Raw genomic sequence first — 17,490 nt, 5'->3', positions numbered from 1 at the left:
TCATTGTAGAAATCTAGAAATGTTGAAATGTCTTTAGAGGACTGTAATGGAACTTATGGCTAGCATCTTAATTTTATTGTAATGGATATTGTACGCTTCTATGCCTTGGTAATACACTTTGTAAATTATCTTTTATGCAATTATTTATACAATGTAAAAATAAGCTATCCTAAATGGTATCCTTGCAAGCTGAAAATATGCATCTAATCAATCTCTTTAAAAATAAAGTTTATTAAAAAATAGAAGACCATCCTGTGAACTATACAAAGGGGAATAAAGGGAAGGGAGGAGGGATAGGATAGGGAAAGGCAGTGGAATGAATCTGATCTAAGTTTATATGTACATATATGAATATACCACAGTGAATCTCAACATCGTGCACATCCACGAGACACTAATTACTAATTACACTATATATATATATATATATATATATATGTACGTACACACATACACACACACACACATATGTAAATAGCAGAAAGATCAGTAGAGGAGAGGGAAGGGAACAGGGGGAGAGAGGCGGGGAGGGAAAGAAGTACTAGGGGCTGGATTAGAATAAATTATATTAAATGCTTTTATAATTATGTCAAAATGAAGCCTAATGTTAAATATAACTAAAAAGAACCAATAAAAAAATTTATTATCATTAGCAGAGAACAAATTAAGTTCAAGGAAGAATTCTATCAGACTAAATGAAAGCTGAATCATAGTGGAGGGAAAAACCTATTGTTTCTATTAAAAAAATAAGTATTCTTTTTACTGAAATTGTGCTTCCTTCCACTCAATTTCATTTTAATGCAAATTTATTACTATTTCTTGTATATGGGATTAAAATAAATTCAACTTTTAAAACAGAAATATGTAATTTTGTAAATTAATGTTTATATTTTGGCCAAAATGAATCTGCTATGTAAAAAATGTGATGAAGTAGATCATGTATATCCTCCTAGAAAAATAAAATACAAGGATGTACAGATAAATATTATACACTCCATTAACTCTGGTAACCATAAATACCACTACATTTTTAAAACATGAGAGATTTTTAAAAGGTGCAAATGAAATGCAAAATTCCGAATAAACTTCTGTGTTTTATCATCCAAAATAATTTAACAACTAGGAAATATTTTATACTAAAAATTACTCATTGAAGGGAAAGTGATTAGAAAAAGTAGAGTTTCTTAACATTAGAAAGTTAATGCAAGCTGTTTTTAAGTAGAGGCAAATATCAATAATAGTGCTCAGGTCTTCCCTTCTCAAAAGAGAAAGTGATTAGAAAATACTAAGGTGTATTTTACAAGGGCTCATTATGGACTCATGTAATGGGTAGAGGAGGGAAGCATCTCTTCTTATCGGAGTCTGAAAGTAAGCAAATTGGGACATTCTCCCCCTTGGTATATGCACTACCACCTAAAATACTGCTTTGCACCCAATAAATGGCTAAAAAAAATTTTGATGAATAAGAGAAAAAACAGGAAAAGAACAATCCAGATACTGATAAAAGGAAATTTTCATTAATAGACTCAGATCCTAGAAACAATTCTAATCCAACTCTTTAATTTACAAAGGAAACATCCTTTAGGAGATAAGTGTTCTATGGGAGACCTGAGTTTCTTGTCTTGCTTTTGATAATCCTAAACCTTTCAATTGATTTGTGAGAACTGGTACTCAACTTTCATTGATTTGCAGATGGATCTGAGATTAATTACTGTAAAATTTTAATTGATAGCTGACTTTACTCTTGTCAATCAGCACATACATAACTGCAATCTTTCTCTGCATAAGATGGTGGCAGTATCCACAGAAGGTCAAGTGAAGGTCATAAAAACAATATGAGAAGTCAATTTTGTAACAAAAACATAACAAACTCCAAAGTTAAAAGAAAGTTTCCTTCAAGGTTTTCATTATTTGAAATTAAAACTGCTGCTCAATCTTTCCATTTCTGGGTAAACGAAAAATTACTAGATCAGGACTAGATTTATAAATTATTTATTATTTTACTTTTGACTACATGACTTTTAAAAAGTCTATATCTGTACCGGATTATGGTCTAAACATCTTTTCCTATAAAGAGGAATCAGTGCTATTTGAAGAAATGGCCAATTACCAGACTGGATCCAGAAAATGTAAAGAAGATGATTTTGGAACATCTTCTCCTAACAGAAATCAAAGGTTACTACGGTGGTGTCAAAAGCACTCAAGAGCTAACTTGAGAAGGATTCCATTAGTCAAGTATGGACAATTAAAGCATCAATAAGAATAACATTGGTCATGGACTGTCTTTGAATCTATAAATTTATATAGAGAATAGTATAAATGAACTATATTTGAATATTGAATATATATTTGAACCCATAAAGTCATAATGGTATTTAAATACTAACTGACTGGTCACCTTTAAAGGATGAAAAGTAACCATCTCATTGTTTTGAGAACTTACATATAAATAGATAAAAAGAAAGAAAGTCAAACACTTATTCTGTCTTTTCTATAAGAACTGTACCTCAGGGTGACTAAACAATTGATGACATAGAGGTATCCCCAACTGATAAATGAAGAATTGTTAAAATATTGTCAGTTTGCAATCCCTAATAAAATAAATAATCTAAGGAATGCTCATCAGTAGATGTTAAAATAAGTGGAAGACCCAAACATATTCTATACCTCCTAATAAAAGCACATAACGCTTTCTAAAATATCTTAACAACTAACCAACAAACCAGAGTATGATCCAAAATGTAGAAGAAAAAAGGCAACCCAGAAATTCAATCAGCAAAATTTAGATTATAAAAAAACTGTATAAATAATTCAATTTCTTCAATAAATAAATGGTATGTATGTGTGTATGCATATGTATTTGTGTACATGCACACATGCATGACAAAGAGAGAAAGGAACAAGAACCAAGAGACTAAAAAAATCTAATCTACAGAAATATATGGGATCCTGATTCAAAATACTATTGAAAAAATTTGCAAATAGGAATTTAGTGATATATTAACCATATGTGACTGACTATACACACACACACACACATATTTTTTTCTTGCCACACCTGGGATATTTTCAATTAAACTAATACTGTCTCTAGGAAGTGCTTCAAAATAATTCTAGAGGGGGGGCAATGTGTAAGGCTACACATGGGTTCATTTATACTATTCTCTATATAAACTATATTGAAAATTTAAAAAATTTAAAAATGTAAATTAAAAAAATCAAGTAAATCTACTAATGACTTTTTTGTGTGTGGGTCTCTGTAATGCAGATAGTAGTTCACACCTGCCTCACAAACATGTGAAGATAAATGAGTTCTTTGAAAGGTGCTTGGTATAAAGTCCTCTTAATCAGGGGTGAAAACAAATAAATGTTGCTGTTTAAAACAAGCTTCAGAGTTTATACATACTCTAGTGACAAAAAAAATTCACATCTTTACAATAAATGACAAGGAGTACTTAAACTGTGTAAAGCATAGCCATAAATTAAACCAAGTATTAGATGTGATCACTAGCAATTTGATAAAATTATTTTCAATCTATGATAATATCAGCTGTAAATTCCTACAGAAAAAGAGTGTTTTAGAAGTAATTTTGCTATATTTAATGAAGGACAATGTGAATACTTGATAATGTTCAAATATTAGAACACTAACATAAATGGAAAAAAAATAACCATGTGCTTCATAGTAACTTTTCTTTCAGGGGTCCATGAAAAATACAATAGCTAAAAATAATTTGAAGTTCTATGATGTCAAACAGTGTTACTGATTTGCTTAATACAGACTACAACATGAAAATGAATGATGCATAGTATTTAAATCAAGAAAAGACTATTGATCTCAAAGACCATACTTCTTTGCTATCCCACCCCCACACCATTGGCAATGGATAAAGCTTTGGCTTAATAAAATGCTTTCTACAATGTGGAGGAGATTCAGTTAAGTACCTGTTATAGAGAATGTCTTGCTCAACAACATTCATAGTGAAGTTTTTTGAAGTTGAAGCAATCACTTTGAAGTAAATCACCCTTTCAAATTTGGATTGAAAAGGGGAGGGGAACAGCTTTTAGGCTTTTCTTCCCTTAATGTGACTATTTCCACAGATGGCTCCCTATGAAAATTAATGAACTGACATAGCCTTCTAGGAAATGCCATTTAGAAGGACAAGAATTATGGTTAGAGAACAGATTCTGTGATCGAAATAATAGTACTATTATTTATATACTTTAGCAGTTTTCACATAATTTGTTAAGTAGCATTATACAAAATTATTATTTTCTAAATCATGCAAGAAAAAAAACTCTGACTTGTATTTATGTTTAAATTATTAAGCTTAAAAAATGTAGAGATTCAGCATTGGAAACAAACTGAAAACAAAAGCAAAACACATCTTAATATTTTTATTTGGTCTTTACCTGCTACATATAAAAAGTTACCAAACTGGCATGTATCACATATCCACTGTTTTTTTAACAATACACTAACAGCATGTGTCCCTTGGACGTTTCCAAAGAAAGCAAAACAATTAAAATTTCTACCTTTGTAATTTAAAACCAAGTAATTAAAAACATTGATTAGATATAAAACCTGAGTTTATCACATAAGAGAGAGTAGAGGTAGGAGAAGGAAGAAGAGAATACTCATTTGCTACTCACAGAAGTGGCAATACCAACTCCAATACTATATTAACAACATCAGTACAATACCAATGTATAACACTAATTCCTTACTGAAAATTAGTAATTAAAGTATTAAGATTTATCATCCTACCTTCTCAGAAGGGATTCATCCCTAGTCAATTCTTTACAAAAGAATGTCAACTAATATGGAGAAGGAAAATCATGTGGAATTTCCAATATTATAACCAGTTACAGGTTAGGAAAATCACAGAAAACCATTACGTCAAATACTGCTGCACAACAAAGATATCCACATAGTGCCAAAGTAATACCTCAATGACTACATTTAAAAGAGGAAAGATAACTCATACGCTGATGAGATGAAATTATCAGTAGTGAGACAACTTGACATCATGTGCCTCCTAAGAGAATCCTTCACAAAGCATGTTAAAACTCCAGCAAAAAAGACTTAAATTGAATATAATCAAGCCTCCAGACCTCATTTATAGTTTAGAATAACTACAGAAGATACATAATCAATGAACAGTCCTAGATTGAAAACACAAACTAAAAGGACATTTTGGGGACAATGAGGAAATCTGAATGGTCTAGATATTACATGACATAAGAAACTGACTTTCTTAGTTGTTATAATAGCACTATAATTATATAGACCTAAAGTATTCAGGGATGAAGTATCACTATGTTGATGTCTTATATTTAAATGGATCAGAAAAAAATAAAGATACAAGTAACAAGAAGACCAGTATATGGTGATCATTATAATATTTTTTCAACTTTTCTGTATATTTGGATCATTTTGTAAGCTCAGAAAAATAAAAATTACTTTAAAGTAACGAATTTCTTTCTTCCTTTCCTTCCTTCTTTCTTTCTTTTTTATTTTTCACTCCCAAAGGTTCAAAGGAAGCAGGAACTGAAGTAGAAGTAGGAACTGCAAAGGAAAGTTTCTACAGAGAAAAATAACAGGAATCAGCTCTAGGGAAAATTAAGATAACAAAACTTTAAAACTGAAAAAGGGAGAATTTTGCCACTGGTTTCAACTTTGAGACCAACAACTAAATTATATTGATCTTTCCAACCTTAACTCTTACCTCTTATTTAACTTTCAAAATTCTCTTTTATACTTTATAAAACTCTCTTTTATACATTGTTATGTAAAATGGGAAGAAACATCTGAGTTACTAGTCTTCAGGATCAAATATGATCCATGTTGCCCCCAAGTCTAAGGCTAAATCTATACTAATTACTAGCTTAATAATTTTTCTGTGAGTACATAATGGTCAATTGTGGAACAAGCACTGGAATGTCTATGCTGATTTCTGTCATTGTAAGAATGGCTCTGATGATAGAATACCATCAGTCTCCTGGTCATCAGCTTTTGTTACCATTAGGAAAAGTAAATCAACTAAAAAAGGTCAATTCACTCAGACCATGTAAACACTGTTACAGTTCTTGTGGAACTGCATCCTTATAATTAGGAAATAACAGACGCACTGGCTATAATCAGAGGGGTTTCATTATAAATTTCTTCCTAAATTTAAATGGTAAAGATACAATACATGCATAAGCCATTTGTAGGTCAACTGTAGCTTCAAGCTCATTTCAGAGATACTTTTTACATTTAAAACTGATTCAGAGTGGGTGTGGAGACAGGAAAAAAAAGTCTAATTTTGTCTTCTAAATGTAGTCTAGCAGTATGTCTATGAGGAACTAAGAAAATAGACAATGAATTTTTATCTTATTTTCCCCTACCCATTAGGAAAAGAGTGAGTCATCTAATTTTCCTTACTAGTTTGGCAAGTTCTATCTGATTTCCACGTCTGTTTCTTCACTTGTGAAACAGAAATAACATACCTGCTTTGTCTACCTTAAAGGGCTGAGATAAGGCAAATTATATACCCTGAAGATTTTCTTCAAATAAAGTAAATAACTTTAAAAACACTATTTGCTTAATTAAGAATGTGAAGAAAGAACCTACAGACTGGGAGAAAGTCTTTCCTGGCTACTCTTCTGACAGAGAATTAATATCTGGAATATTAAAGAACTCAAAAAACTTAACACTGGAAAAACAAATAACCAATTTGATAAATGGGCTAATAAACTAAATAGACAACTTTCAAAAGAAAAAATAGAAATGACTAACAAATATATGAAAAAAATGTTCAACATCTTTAGCAATTAGGGAAATGCAAATGAAAACTACACTGAGATTTCATCTCACTCGTTAGAATGGCAGCCATCAAGAACATAAACAATAAATGCTGAAGAGGGTAAAGGGAAAAAGAACACTTTTACACTGTTAGCGGGACTGTAAACTAGTACAACCACTATGGAAGTAAGTATGGAGGTTCCTCAAAAGACTAGGAAGGGAACTACCATATGACTCAGCTAGTAACTCCTCAAGATTTACCCTAAAAAACTAAAGTCAGTATATTACAGAAATGCATGCACACCCATGTTTATAGCAGCCTAATTCACAATAGCCAAACTACGGAACCAGCCTAGGTCCTTCAATAAATGAATGGATAAAGAATATGTGGTACATATACACAATGGAATTTTATTCAGTCATAAGAATGAAACTGTCATCTGCAGAAAAGAGGACAGAATAAGCCAAACACAGAAGATCAAAGATCGTATGTTTTCTCTTATATGTGGAAACTAAAGAGGATAAAGGAAAAGAAAGGTGGGGAGGCGGGGGTCTCATGAAAAGCAGAGAAGGACCACTGGAATAGAGGAAAGAGAACAGGGGAGGGAGGACAGGAGGGGAAATACTGGGAAATTATATTGACCAAATTATATTGTTATATCACGTGCATGTACAAATATGTAACAATGACTCCCACTATTATGTGTAATTATAATGTATCAATAAAAATATGAAAAAATATTTGTTTAGATTAAATTTTAATTTGGTTTATGACTATTTATACTCTATGATAAAACATGTAAGAAGGAAAATGATAAGATTGCATTTGTACTACCTACTTATCTAGTACAAATCAAGTTTGACATAATCACATATGGTAGAACATTTGTCAAAAATATTTAACCTAAATCTGGTGAAACAATTAGTCACATACATTACAAGAGAAAAATTGGCCTGAACTTTTAAAAAAATGGCAATGTCATGAAAGATCAAAAGAAAGTGTGAAGAGCACACTTTAGATAAAAGGAAACAAAGGACTTAGTGATCAGAGGTCCTAGTTCAAACATAAAAAAAAATTATAAAGAATATAATACAATTGGGGCAATTTGTTCTGCATATTAGATAATATTTTATCAACAATAAATGTCTTCAATGTGATAATATTATGGTTCTGAAGAAAAATGTCCTTGATTTTAGGAGAAACATGCCAAAACATTCAGGGAAGAAATGTTATGCTGTTTGCACTGATTTTCAAATGATTCAGGAAAAAAATTTTAACTAGAAAGAAAGCATGTAACAAAATGTTAACAACTGCTGAAGAATGTGGGTGAAGAATATGTAGGTATTCACTATTTGTATATAAAATAAAAGGTGGCAAATAATAAAAACGATATTAATTTTCCATTATGAAAACCACATTTTATAAACCTAATATTTCTAAATAAATTCACTTTAATAATATTGCAGAATTACTTATTTATACTATTTAGGAATAACACGAATACTTCTAATAAACAAAAGTTAAATTAGGTGGTCCCTACAATATTATAAAAAGTCTCATTAGCTAGGCTTGGTGGTGCATGCTTGTAATCTCAGTGACATGGGAGATTGAGGCAGGAGGATTACAAATTCAAGGTCAGCCTCAGTAACTTAGGGAGGCCCTTAGCAACTGAGTGAGAAGTGAAAACCTGTCTCAAAATTTAAAAAAATAGGTTTCAAGATGGCAGCCTAGAGGGTGGCTGCATTTCGTGTTGCTCCAGGACTCGGGATTCAGAGGAGGAGATGTTGGGATACTTGGGACCAACTCAAAGCAGCCGGGTGACTCTCACCCATTGGGAAGGCGTCCCGGATGGGACGGTGGTCCCGGAACACGGGAAACTTTGTGAAGTAGAGCTGCCGAGGAGACGCCCCTCCCCCCGGTGGAGCAGTGAACTCGGACGGCTGGCAGCGCCATAGAGGAGGCCGCTTGGCACAGCGCTGGGACTCGGAGCAACCACTGGGGCTCCGGCAGCTGCCCAGGGGAGGAGTGGCGAGGAGAGCTGTGTGGACTCAGAACACCGGGGCCTGCCCTGAGGAGGAGGAGGAGGAGCGTGGCCACTTGGATTCGGAGTGACTGCACCAGAGCTACAGGCGGTTGCCAGAGGACAAGCTGCGCGGCGAGCTGTTTGGACTCTAAGCGACCGCTTCTGAACACCGGGGCCTGCCCTGAGGACGAGGAGGAGGAGGAGGAGCGCGGCCGCTTGGATTCAGAGTGACTACACCAGGGCTGCAGGCGGTTGCCAGAGGAGGGGCTGCGTGGCGAGCTGTTTGGACTCAGACCACTTCTGAACACCGGGGCCTGCCAAAAGGAGTAGGAGGAGGAGGAGGAGGAGGAGCGCGGCAGGTCGTTTGGACTCACAGTGATTGCATTAGCGCTCCAGGCGGCTGCTCAGAGGAGAAGGCGAGTGGTGAGTTGTTTGGACTTAAAGCGACCACTCCTGAACACAGGGGGGCTGCCTGGAGGAGAAGCGTGGTGGGTCGCTTGGTCTTGAGTGGCCGCACCAGAGCTCTGGGCAGTTGCCCAGAGGACCTGTGCAGCGGGTCACGTGGATTCAGAGCCACTCAGAGCGATCGCCCCTGAACACCCGGGGGGTTATCTGGAGAAGGAGGAGGAACGGGGAGGGTCACTTCGACTCGGAGTGATTGATTGCCCAGGGCTACGGCTGGTTGGTGGGAGGTGGAGGCACGCAGTGAGTTTCTTGGACTCCTAGTGACCGCACCGGAATACTGGGCGGCTGTCTGGAGGAAGAGGAGTGTGGCGGGTCTCTGGGACTCAGAGCGATTGTACAGGGCCCCAGGTGGCTGCTCAGAGGAGGGGCCGCATAGCCAGGCGATTAGGTGCAGAGCAGGGTCCCAGGATCTAGGAGGCTTCTTGGTGGAAGAGCCGCACAGAGACAGGCTTAGGGCAGAGCAAAGGTTCCAGGCATGCGGGCAGATTCTCTGAGGAGGGGCAGCCTAAGGAGATTCATCTGCGAAGGGTGAGGCTCCCAGGCCCAGGAGGTAGGGCCGGGCCCCTGGGAACCTTGCAGAGGAAGGCAGCCCAGCCCAGGTGGTAGCTGTAAATTGAGGGGAACCTCTAGGAGGGAACTGACCAGTGAGACCTCCCCATCGGGTGAGTCTTCCCTGCTGGGGGAGGTTTCCCCACAAGGACAGTAAAACCAGAGACTCAGGCCCAAACAGGCCTTGCCTCAGCCCGCAGCCTAGGTCCCCTTTGGATGACCATTGGTCAACAAGTGGAGGCACCTCTGCCCACTAGCAGGGATTATACCCCACCTGAAGACCACCACTCCTAGAGAGGCAGCTTCCTTGTGGAGCACCGCATTATCAACTTCCTCCAAGACTTCAGCCTACTGAAGACTAAGGGGGGATATATAGAGAAATCTTCAGGGACATTGTAAGTCAATAGAGGAGATCTGCAATATCTCAGCGATCCACTGAAACCTGAACAATATGAGAAAACAAGGAAAGAAAATGCTGCAAACAAATCTAGATGTTACATCAATAAAACCCAATGACAGCATGGCAGAAGAAATGACAGAAAAGGAGTTCAGAATGGACATAATTAAAATGATCAGAGAAGCAAAGGATGAGATGAAAGAGCAGATGCATGCACTGAATGATGAGATGAAAGAGCAAATGCAAGCATTGAATGATCGCACCAATCGACAGTTAAAAGAGCAAATACTGGAAGCAAAAGATCATTTCAATAAAGAGTTAGAGATATTGAAAAAAAACCAAACAGAAATCCTTGACATGAAGGAAACAATAAACCAAATTAAGAACTCCATAGAAAGCATATCCAATAGGATAGAACACCTGGAAGACAGAACCTCAGACATTGAAGACAAAATATTTAACCTTGAAAACAAAGTTGAACAAACAGAGAAGATGGTAAGAAATCATGAACAGAATCTACAAGAACTATGGGATATCATGAAAAGGCCAAATTTAAGAATTATTGGGATTGAGGAAGGCCTAGAGAAACAAGCCAAAGGAATGAACAATTTATTCAATGAAATAATATCAGAAAATTTCCCAAATCTGAAGAATGAAATGGAAAATCAAGTTCAAGAGGCTTATAGGACTCCAAATACACAAAATTACAACAGACCCACACCAAGGCACATTATAATGAAAATACCTAACAGACAAAATAAAGACAGAATTTTAAAGGCTGTGAGAGAAAAGAACCAAATTACATTCAGGGGGAAACCAATAAGAATGTCAGCAGATTTTTCAATCCAGACCCTAAAAGCTAGAAGGGCCTGGAACAACATTTTTCAAGCCCTGAAAGAAAATGGATGCCAACCAAGAATCTTATACCCAGCAAAACTTACCTTCAAATTTGACGATGAAATAAAATCCTTCCATGATAAACAAAAGCTAAAAGAATTTACAAAAAGAAAGCCAGCATTACAGAACATTCTTAGCAAAATATTCCATGAGGAAGAGATGAAAAACAAAGAAGCAAATCAGCAAAGGGAGGAATTATCCTAAAGGAATTGTCAAATAAAGGAGGAAACAAGTTGTGTCAAACAAATAAATAAAAAATGAACCAAATGACCGGGAATACAAATCATATCACAATAATAACCCTGAATGTTAATGGCCTGAACTCGTCAATCAAAAGACATAAGACTGGCAGATTGGATTAAAAAGAAAGATCCAACAATATGTTGCCTGCAAGAGACTCACCTCATAGAAAAAGATACCCATAGACTAAAGGTGAAAGGATGGGAAAAAACATACCATGCACATGGACTCAGCAAAAAAGCTGGAGTATCCATCCTCATTTCCGATTATGTGGACTTCAAGCCAAAGTTAGTCAGAAGGGATAAAGAAGGTCATTTCATATTGCTTAAGGGAAGCATAAATCAGCAAAATATAACAATCATAAACATCTATGCCCCAAACAGTGGCTCATCCATGTATGTCAAACAAATCCTTCTCAATTTCAGAAACCAAATAGACCATAACACAATAATACTAGGTGATTTTAACACGCCTCTCTCACCACTAGACAGATCTTCCAGACAAAAATTGAACAAAGAAACCATAGATCTCAATAACACAATCAATAATTTAGACTTAACGGACATTTATAGAATATACCATCCAACCAAGAGCGAATACACTTTCTTCTCAGCAGCACATGGATCCTTCTCTAAAATAGACCATATATTATGCCACAAAGCTAATGTTAGCAAATACAAGAAGATAGAGACACTAGCATGTATTCTATCAGATCATAATGGATTGAAGTTAGAAATAAATGAAAGAGTAAAACACAGAAACTATTCCAACATCTGGAGATTAAACAATATGCTATTATATGATGAATGGATAACAGAAGATATTAGGAAGGAAATTAAAAAATTCTTAGAGGTAAATGAGAACAAAGAAACATCATATCAAAATCTCTGGGACACTATGAAAGCAGTACTTAGAGGGAAATTTATTTCATGGAGCGCATTTAATAAAAGAAGTAAAACTCAACAAATAAACGACCTAACACTACAGCTAAAAGCCCTAGAAAAAGAAGAACAGAACAGCACCAAAAGTAGTAGAAGACAGGAAATAGTTAAACTCAGAGCTGAAATCAATGAAATTGAAACAAAAGAAAAAATACAAAAAATTGACAAAATAAATAGTTGGTTCCTCGAAAAAATAAACAAAATTGATAAACCTTTAGCCACACTAACAAAGAGAAGACGAGAGAAAACCCAAATCACTAAAATTTGGAATGAACAAGGAAATATCACAACAGACAGGATTGAAATACAAAACATAATTAGAAGCTATTTTGAAAATCTATACTCCAACAAAATAGAAAATCTCAAAGACATCAACAGGTTTCTAGAGACATATGAATTGCCTAAACTGAACGAGGAGGACATAAACAATTTAAATAGACCAATTTCAAGTACTGAAATAGAAGAAGTCATCAAAAGCCTACCAACAAAGAAAAGTCCGGGACCAGATGGGTTCTCAGCCGAGTTCTACAAAACCTTTAAGGAAGAGCTCATTCCAATACTTCTCAAAGTATTCCATAAAATAGAAGAGGAGGGAACCCTCCCAAACTCATTCTATGAAGCCAATATCACACTGATACCTAAACCAGACAGAGACTCATCAAGGAAAGAAAATTTCAGACCAATATCCTTAATGAACATCGACGCAAAAATTCTCAACAAAATTTTAGCAAATCGCATACAAAAACATATTAAAAAGATAGTGCACCATGATCAAGTGGGTTTCATCCCAGGGATGCAAGGTTGGTTCAACATCAGGAAATCAATAAACGTAATTCACCATATTAATAGACTTAAAGTCAAGAATCACATGATTATTTCAATAGATGCAGAAAAAGCATTTGATAAAATACAGCACCCCTTCATGCTCAAAACACTAGAAAAAATAGGGATAGTGGGAACATTCCTTAACATTGTAAAGGCCATTTATGCTAAGCCCATGGCTAATATCATTCTAATGGTGAAAAACTGAAAGCATTCCCCCTAAAAACTGGAACAAGGTAGGGATGCCCTCTTTCACCACTTCTATTCAACATCGTTCTTGAGACTCTGGCCAGAGCAATTAGACAAACCAAAGAAATTAAAGGGATACGAATTGGAAAAGAAGAACTCAAACTATCCCTGTTCGCTGATGACATGATTATATATTTAGAGGAACCTGGAAATTCCACCAGAAAACTCTTAGAATTCATAAGTGATTTCAGTAAAGTAGCAGGTTACAAGATCAATGCCCATATCAAACGCATTTTTATACATAAGTGATGAATCTTCAGAAAGAGAAATTAGGAAAACTACCCCATTCACAATAGCCTCGAAAAAAATAAAATACTTGGGAATCAATCTCACAAAAGAGGTGAAAGACCTCTACAATGAGAACTATACAAGACTAAAGAAAGAAATTAAAGAACACCTTAGAAGATGGAAAGATCTTCCATGTTCTTGGATAGGAAGAATTAATATTGTCAAAATGGCCATACTACCTAAAGTGCTATACAAATTCAATGCAATTCCAATTAAAATCCCAATGACGTACCTTACAGAAATAGAGCAAGCAATTATGAAATTCATCTGGAAGAATAAGAAACCCAGAATAGCTAAAGCAATCCTTAGCAGGAAGAGTGAAACAGGGGGTATTGCAATACCAGATCTTCAACTCTACTACAAAGCAATAGTAACAAAAACGGCATGGTATTGGTACCAAAACAGAAAGGTAGATCAATGGTACAGAATAGAGGACACGGACACAAACCCGAATAAATACAATTTTCTCATACTAGACAAAGGGGCCAAAAATATGCAATGGAGAAAAGATAGCCTCTTCAACAAATGGTGCTGGGAGAATTGGAAATCCATATGCAACAGAATGAAACTAAACCCATATCTCTCACCATGCACGAAACTAAACTCAAAATGGATTAAGGACCTCGGAATCAGACCAGAGACCCTGCAGATTATAGAAGAAAAAGTAGGTCCAAATCTTCACCTTGTTGGTCTAGGATCAGACTTCCTTAACAGGACTCCCATAGCACAAGAAATAAAGCTAGAATCAACCACTGGGATAGATTCAAACTAAAAAGCTTTCTCTCAGCAAAGGAAACTATCAGCAATGCGAAGAAAGAGCCTACAGAGTGGGAGAATATCTTTGCCAATCATACTTCAGATAGAGCACTAATCTCCAGAATCTATAAAGAACTCAAAAAACTCTACTCCAAGAATTCAAATAATCCAGTCGACAAATGGGCTAAGGAAATGAATAGACACTTCACAGAAGAAGATCTACAAGCAATCAACAAACATATGGAAAAATGTTCAACATCTCTAGTAATAAGAGAAATGCAAATCAAAACTACCCTAAGATTCCATCTCACCCCAATTAGAATGGCGATTATCAAGAACACGAGCAACAACAGGTGTTGGCGAGGATGTGGGGAGAAAGGTACACTCATACATTCTGGTGGGGCTGCAAATTAGTGCAGCCACTCTGGAAAGCAGTGTGGAGATTCCTTAGAAAACTTGGAATGGACCCTCCATTTGACCCAGCTATCCCACTCCTTGGCCTATACCCAAAGGACTTAAAATCAGCATACTACAGAGATACAGCTACATCAATGTTCATAGCTGCTCAATTCACTATAGCCAGAGTGTGGAACCAACCTAGATGCCCTTCAATTGATGAGTGGATAAAGAAACTGTGGTATATATATATAATGGAATATTACTCAGCCATAAAGAATGATAAAATTATGGCATTTGCAGGCAAATGGATGAAATTGGAGAATATCATGCTAAGTGAGATAAGTCAATCTCAAAAAACCAAAGGACGAATGATATCGCTAATAAGTGGAGGATGACACATAATGGGGGGGAGGGAAGGGTTAGTGTTAGGGTTAGAGTTAGGGTTAGGGAGGGGGGCAAGTATGGAGGAAGGAAGTACTGTATAGAGGGTAAAGAGGGGTGGGAGGGGTGGGGGGAAGGGAAAAAATAACAGAATGAATCAAACAACATTACTCTATGTAAATTTATGATTACACAAATGGTATGCCTTTACGCCATGTACAAACAGAGAAACAACATGTATCCCATTTGTTTACAATTTAAAAAAAAAAAATTTAAAAAAATAAATAAATAAATAAATAAATAAATAAATTTAAGGAACTGGGGATGTAATTCAGTGGTAAAGCACTTCTGGGTTTAATTCCTAGTACCCAAAACAACAACAACAACAAAAAAACGCATATAAAACTTCTGTTTTTTAAAAAAAGTCTCACTAAAGGATTTCCTTTAGGAAAAAAGCAGTGTAATTTCTAAAAGCAGGATAAAGAGACAAAAACTTTATTATTGGAAAGGATTATGGAACTAAACTCAAGCCCTTATAGATCAGAAGACCAGTGCCCACATGTTTTCAGGAATATACTATTACATAAAAGGACATACGATTTTACATTTTTTTTTAAAGTTCAAAGTAGAACATATACTTAACAGATGTGATAGTTCGTATTTTATCATGCACTCACTTCAGTTAAACCACTCAAAAGGCAAGTAAAGTAAAACTAGAAACAAGTGCTGCCCACAGGAAGAAAATATAGTATTTTTCTCTAGAAATATCATTAAAGTGTTCTAGAGTAGGAATACTATAAAAAAGAGGAGGAGGAAACTGGTGTCTAATAGACACCAGGCTTGATAATAGATGAAACTAAATTTAAGACAGTGAGAAAAAACAAACTAAGTCTGCTTTATTTGGAAAGTTTTCCTACAGAATTTTAGGTTAAAAAATTGTAACTAAATTTCAATAGTCTTCTTTGCATCAGACCAGTAATATATATGTTTTTTTTTAAAATGTTTTATTTGTTCTAATTAGTTATACGTTTAATAGATTCTCTAGGTGGTAAGTACTACTTTTTAAGTGTATAAGCACTCATGTATTCTAAATGGACTGTCAGACTTCCCTGTCCTGACAGAAGATTGAACTGCCCATAAATCTCATAAGAAATCAGAAGGAATATACTTAGGAATATCTTTTAATGGGTTCATTTGAATATAAACTACAAAGAGCATCAGTGTAACATGAGCTAACATTTTATATTTATATAATCTTTTAGTTAAAGAAATTCATGAAAAATGTAAATATCTTGTTAATGTGGAGTTATATTCTCTGACTTAAAACCTATTTACCAGTATTGGTTTCTCTTACTCTGTTCTTAGGAAATACACAACATTTCCTTTAATGGATAAGCTCTATAAAGCAAAGAAAATATGAACAAAGTAAATATTATCTTTATGAACTAACCTGTTTTTAGCAGTCCTTTTTTTTATAAGATGACAACAATTTGCATGAAGTATGTGGACAAGAATAAAGTACATAAAATGCTTTATTTTCATAATAGCATTTCCTTTACCTTATGAATGGGCACTTCCAAGGTTGGCTCCACTTTAGCTTCAATTTCTTCTGGACTATAAAAACAATACAGTTTACCTCCTCTTAAAACACCATACAACCTTCTCCAAATAATCAGACCTTCTACCATTTGCTGAAAAAAAAATCAAGAAATAATCAACTTTAAATTATTATCTCCTTCACTACATATTCAACACAATATTTAAATTATCAAACATATTCATTTTTTAGAACTTTTAAAATGTGATGGAATAATCCTTTAATTTGCTATACAATAAATTCAACTGCTCCAAATTGAGTAAGTTAATATCAGAGAAGAAAAGTCTGGAATTCTGAAAAGCATTAAGCAACATGAGGGTAATTATTACCATATAACTTTTACACACATAAAATCATAAATCAATGCAGTTCTAGAAAAGCTAGTCTATTAAAAATTAGTGCTTAGAATCTCACAGCAATTCATCAAATGACTCAGGAAAATTATAAAAATAACCCTCAATGTTGAAAATATAATTTTCCCTTACTGTTCTCAGAACATTAGAAAATGTTGACTACCTGGTAAGAATGCAAATTTTCTTTCCCCCTAATGGAATCTTTTAGAAAAAGCTATTGATTCATTGAAGCCCACAATTAATTATTTACTGAATATAAATAACTATGTCTATAAATAAATCAGAAGTAGGTGGCACAGAGGCAGCTTTGGAAGCCCAAAGGCCTAAACTGTGCCAGAAGCTGTT

The 17,490-nt window shown here is 35.2% G+C and overlaps 2 protein-coding genes across 3 annotated transcripts in view; one reads left to right on the top strand and one right to left on the bottom strand.

Moving 5' to 3' along the window:
- LOC306659099 (uncharacterized protein) overlaps nucleotides 1–17,490 on the top strand; it is a 155,235-nt gene that overhangs the window by 52,314 nt on the left and 85,431 nt on the right. The gene's annotated exons all lie outside the window — the stretch shown is intronic.
- The window catches only part of RTKN2 (rhotekin 2), an 88,887-nt gene that overhangs the window by 16,379 nt on the left and 55,018 nt on the right, over nucleotides 1–17,490 (bottom strand). For both annotated transcript variants that reach the window (XM_079136386.1, XM_079136387.1), the window contains one exon: nucleotides 16,755–16,886. In XM_079136386.1, coding sequence (XP_078992512.1) covers nucleotides 16,755–16,886 — 132 coding nt within the window. The remainder of the gene's footprint in view (nucleotides 1–16,754; nucleotides 16,887–17,490) is intronic.

Source organism: Sciurus vulgaris, assembly GCF_902686455.1.
Source record: "Sciurus vulgaris genome assembly, chromosome: 4".
Classification (NCBI taxonomy): Eukaryota; Metazoa; Chordata; class Mammalia; order Rodentia; family Sciuridae; genus Sciurus; species Sciurus vulgaris.
This window is presented reverse-complemented; position numbering and strand designations above follow the sequence as displayed.